Below are 1,699 nucleotides of genomic sequence, written 5' to 3'. Positions count from 1 at the left end.
AGGTGCCGAGAACAAAGTGGCCAAGCTGCTGCTGGGCTGCCTCAAGTGCTGCTTCTGGTGCCTGGAGAAGTTCCTCAAGTTCCTCAACAGGAACGCCTACATCATGGTACGGGGCGCTGGCACCGCTCGCTTTTGGGGGAAATCGGAGACTTTGGGGCGTTTCCTGCTGGTTTTGGAGGAGGGTTTCGCTCTGCTCCGGGCTGAGTGCCCCCCTCTGCCCCCCTCTGCCCCACAGATCGCCGTCTACGGCACCAACTTCTGCACCTCCGCCCGCAACGCCTTCTCCCTGCTGATGAGGAACATCATTCGGTGAAGACCCCAAAATCCCGACCCCCAAAATCCCGACGTCAGAAGTCCCGGCCCCTGAACCGGCTCGTGGGGGAGCCGGCATTGGTGGGGGTGGGCGCTCACCTCCCTCCCACCCCCAGGGTCGTGGTGCTGGATAAAGTCACCGATTTCCTCCTCTTCCTCGGCAAACTCCTCATCGTGGGCGGCGTTGGTGCGTGGGGGCCATCGGGATGAAATTCGGGGCGGTGGGGGCATCACAAGCCTTCCCAGACCCCATTGGTTGGGAGGCGCTTCCCGGACCCCACTGATTGGTTGGGGAGGGGGCTCTTCAGATCCCATTGGTTGGGTTGGTTGGGGAGGGGGCTCTTCAGATCCCATTGGTTGGGTTGGTTGGGGAGGGGGCTCTTCAGATCCCATTGGTTGGGAGGAGCCATTGTGGACCCCAGTGGTTGAGGAAGGGGCTTCCCAGATCCCGTTGGTTGGGGAGGGGGCTCTCCGGATCTTATTGGTTGGGAAGACCCTCCCCAGACCCCAGTTGTTGTGGAAGACCCTTCCTAGACTTCATTGGTGGAGGAGGAGTCATCCCAGACCCCATTGGTTGGGGAAGACCCTTCCCAGACCCCACATTTTTGGGAGACCCTCCCCAATCCCCCCTCCTGCTGCCCCTCACCCCGCTGCCGTCTCTGGGATTCCCTTCCAGGGGTCCTCGCCTTCTTTTTCTTCACGCACCGCATCAAACTGGTGGAGGACACGGCGCCGACGCTCAACTACTACTGGGTGCCCATCCTGGTGAGTGGGACTGGGGGGGTTGGGGGGGAGGGGTCACCAAAGAGATCCACAGCAGCTCCTGGCAAACGTTCCGGTGGGAAGTGGTGTGGGGTTGGCCAATGGGGTTTGGCCATCAGGAACTGACCAATGGGTGTTGACCACTCAGCATTGACCATTGGGTGTTGGCCATCAGGAACTGACCAATGGGTGTTGACCACCCAGCATTGACCATTGGGTGTTGGCCATCAGGAGTTGGCCAATGGACGTTGGCCGTTGAGTGCTGGCCATCAGGAACTGACCAATGGCTGTTGCCCGTGGGTTGTTGCCCACCCGGCGCTGCCCCCCTGCATCCTCCCCCCATAACCACGCCGTTGCCCCACAGACGGTGCTGGTGGGCTCCTACCTCATCGCCCACGGCTTCCTCAGCGTCTTTGGGATGTGTGTGGACACCCTCTTCCTCTGCTTCTGTGAGTGGCCCCCCCGGGACCCCCACCCCATATAGGGCTCCCCGCAGCTCTGCCCCACCTCCTCTGTGTCTCCGTCCCACCGCTTTGCTGTTGGCTCTCGCTGCGACTGACTCCAATTTCCCTTTTTTCTCCTTTTTTTTCCTCCCCTTCCTTCGCTCTTTGCTCCGCTTTACCCC

General features: G+C 61.0%; 1 protein-coding gene across 1 annotated transcript; it reads left to right on the top strand.

The window, feature by feature from the left end:
- The first annotated feature begins 6 nt into the window (after positions 1 to 6).
- On the top strand, positions 7 to 1,573 carry LOC104915831 (choline transporter-like protein 2). Its single transcript, XM_010726762.1, has 5 exons — positions 7 to 106; positions 236 to 309; positions 429 to 499; positions 989 to 1,077; positions 1,439 to 1,573. Exons 1-5 carry the CDS (start codon positions 104 to 106, stop codon positions 1,556 to 1,558), a joined length of 357 nt encoding a protein of 118 aa, XP_010725064.1. The 5' UTR covers positions 7 to 103; the 3' UTR covers positions 1,559 to 1,573.
- The last annotated feature ends 126 nt before the right edge of the window (positions 1,574 to 1,699 follow it).

Source organism: Meleagris gallopavo, unplaced genomic scaffold (genome assembly GCF_000146605.3).
Source record: "Meleagris gallopavo isolate NT-WF06-2002-E0010 breed Aviagen turkey brand Nicholas breeding stock unplaced genomic scaffold, Turkey_5.1 ChrUn_random_7180001854221, whole genome shotgun sequence".
NCBI classification, from domain to species: Eukaryota; Metazoa; Chordata; class Aves; order Galliformes; family Phasianidae; genus Meleagris; species Meleagris gallopavo.
This window is presented reverse-complemented; position numbering and strand designations above follow the sequence as displayed.

Bases quoted from the DNA above. Each gene is read 5' to 3' on its own strand.
- LOC104915831 (XM_010726762.1), top strand. The intron at 310-428 runs GTGAAGACCCCA...TCCCACCCCCAG, and splicing joins CTGATGAGGAACATCATTCG to GGTCGTGGTGCTGGATAAAG. The intron at 1,078-1,438 runs GTGAGTGGGACT...GTTGCCCCACAG, and splicing joins ACTACTGGGTGCCCATCCTG to ACGGTGCTGGTGGGCTCCTA.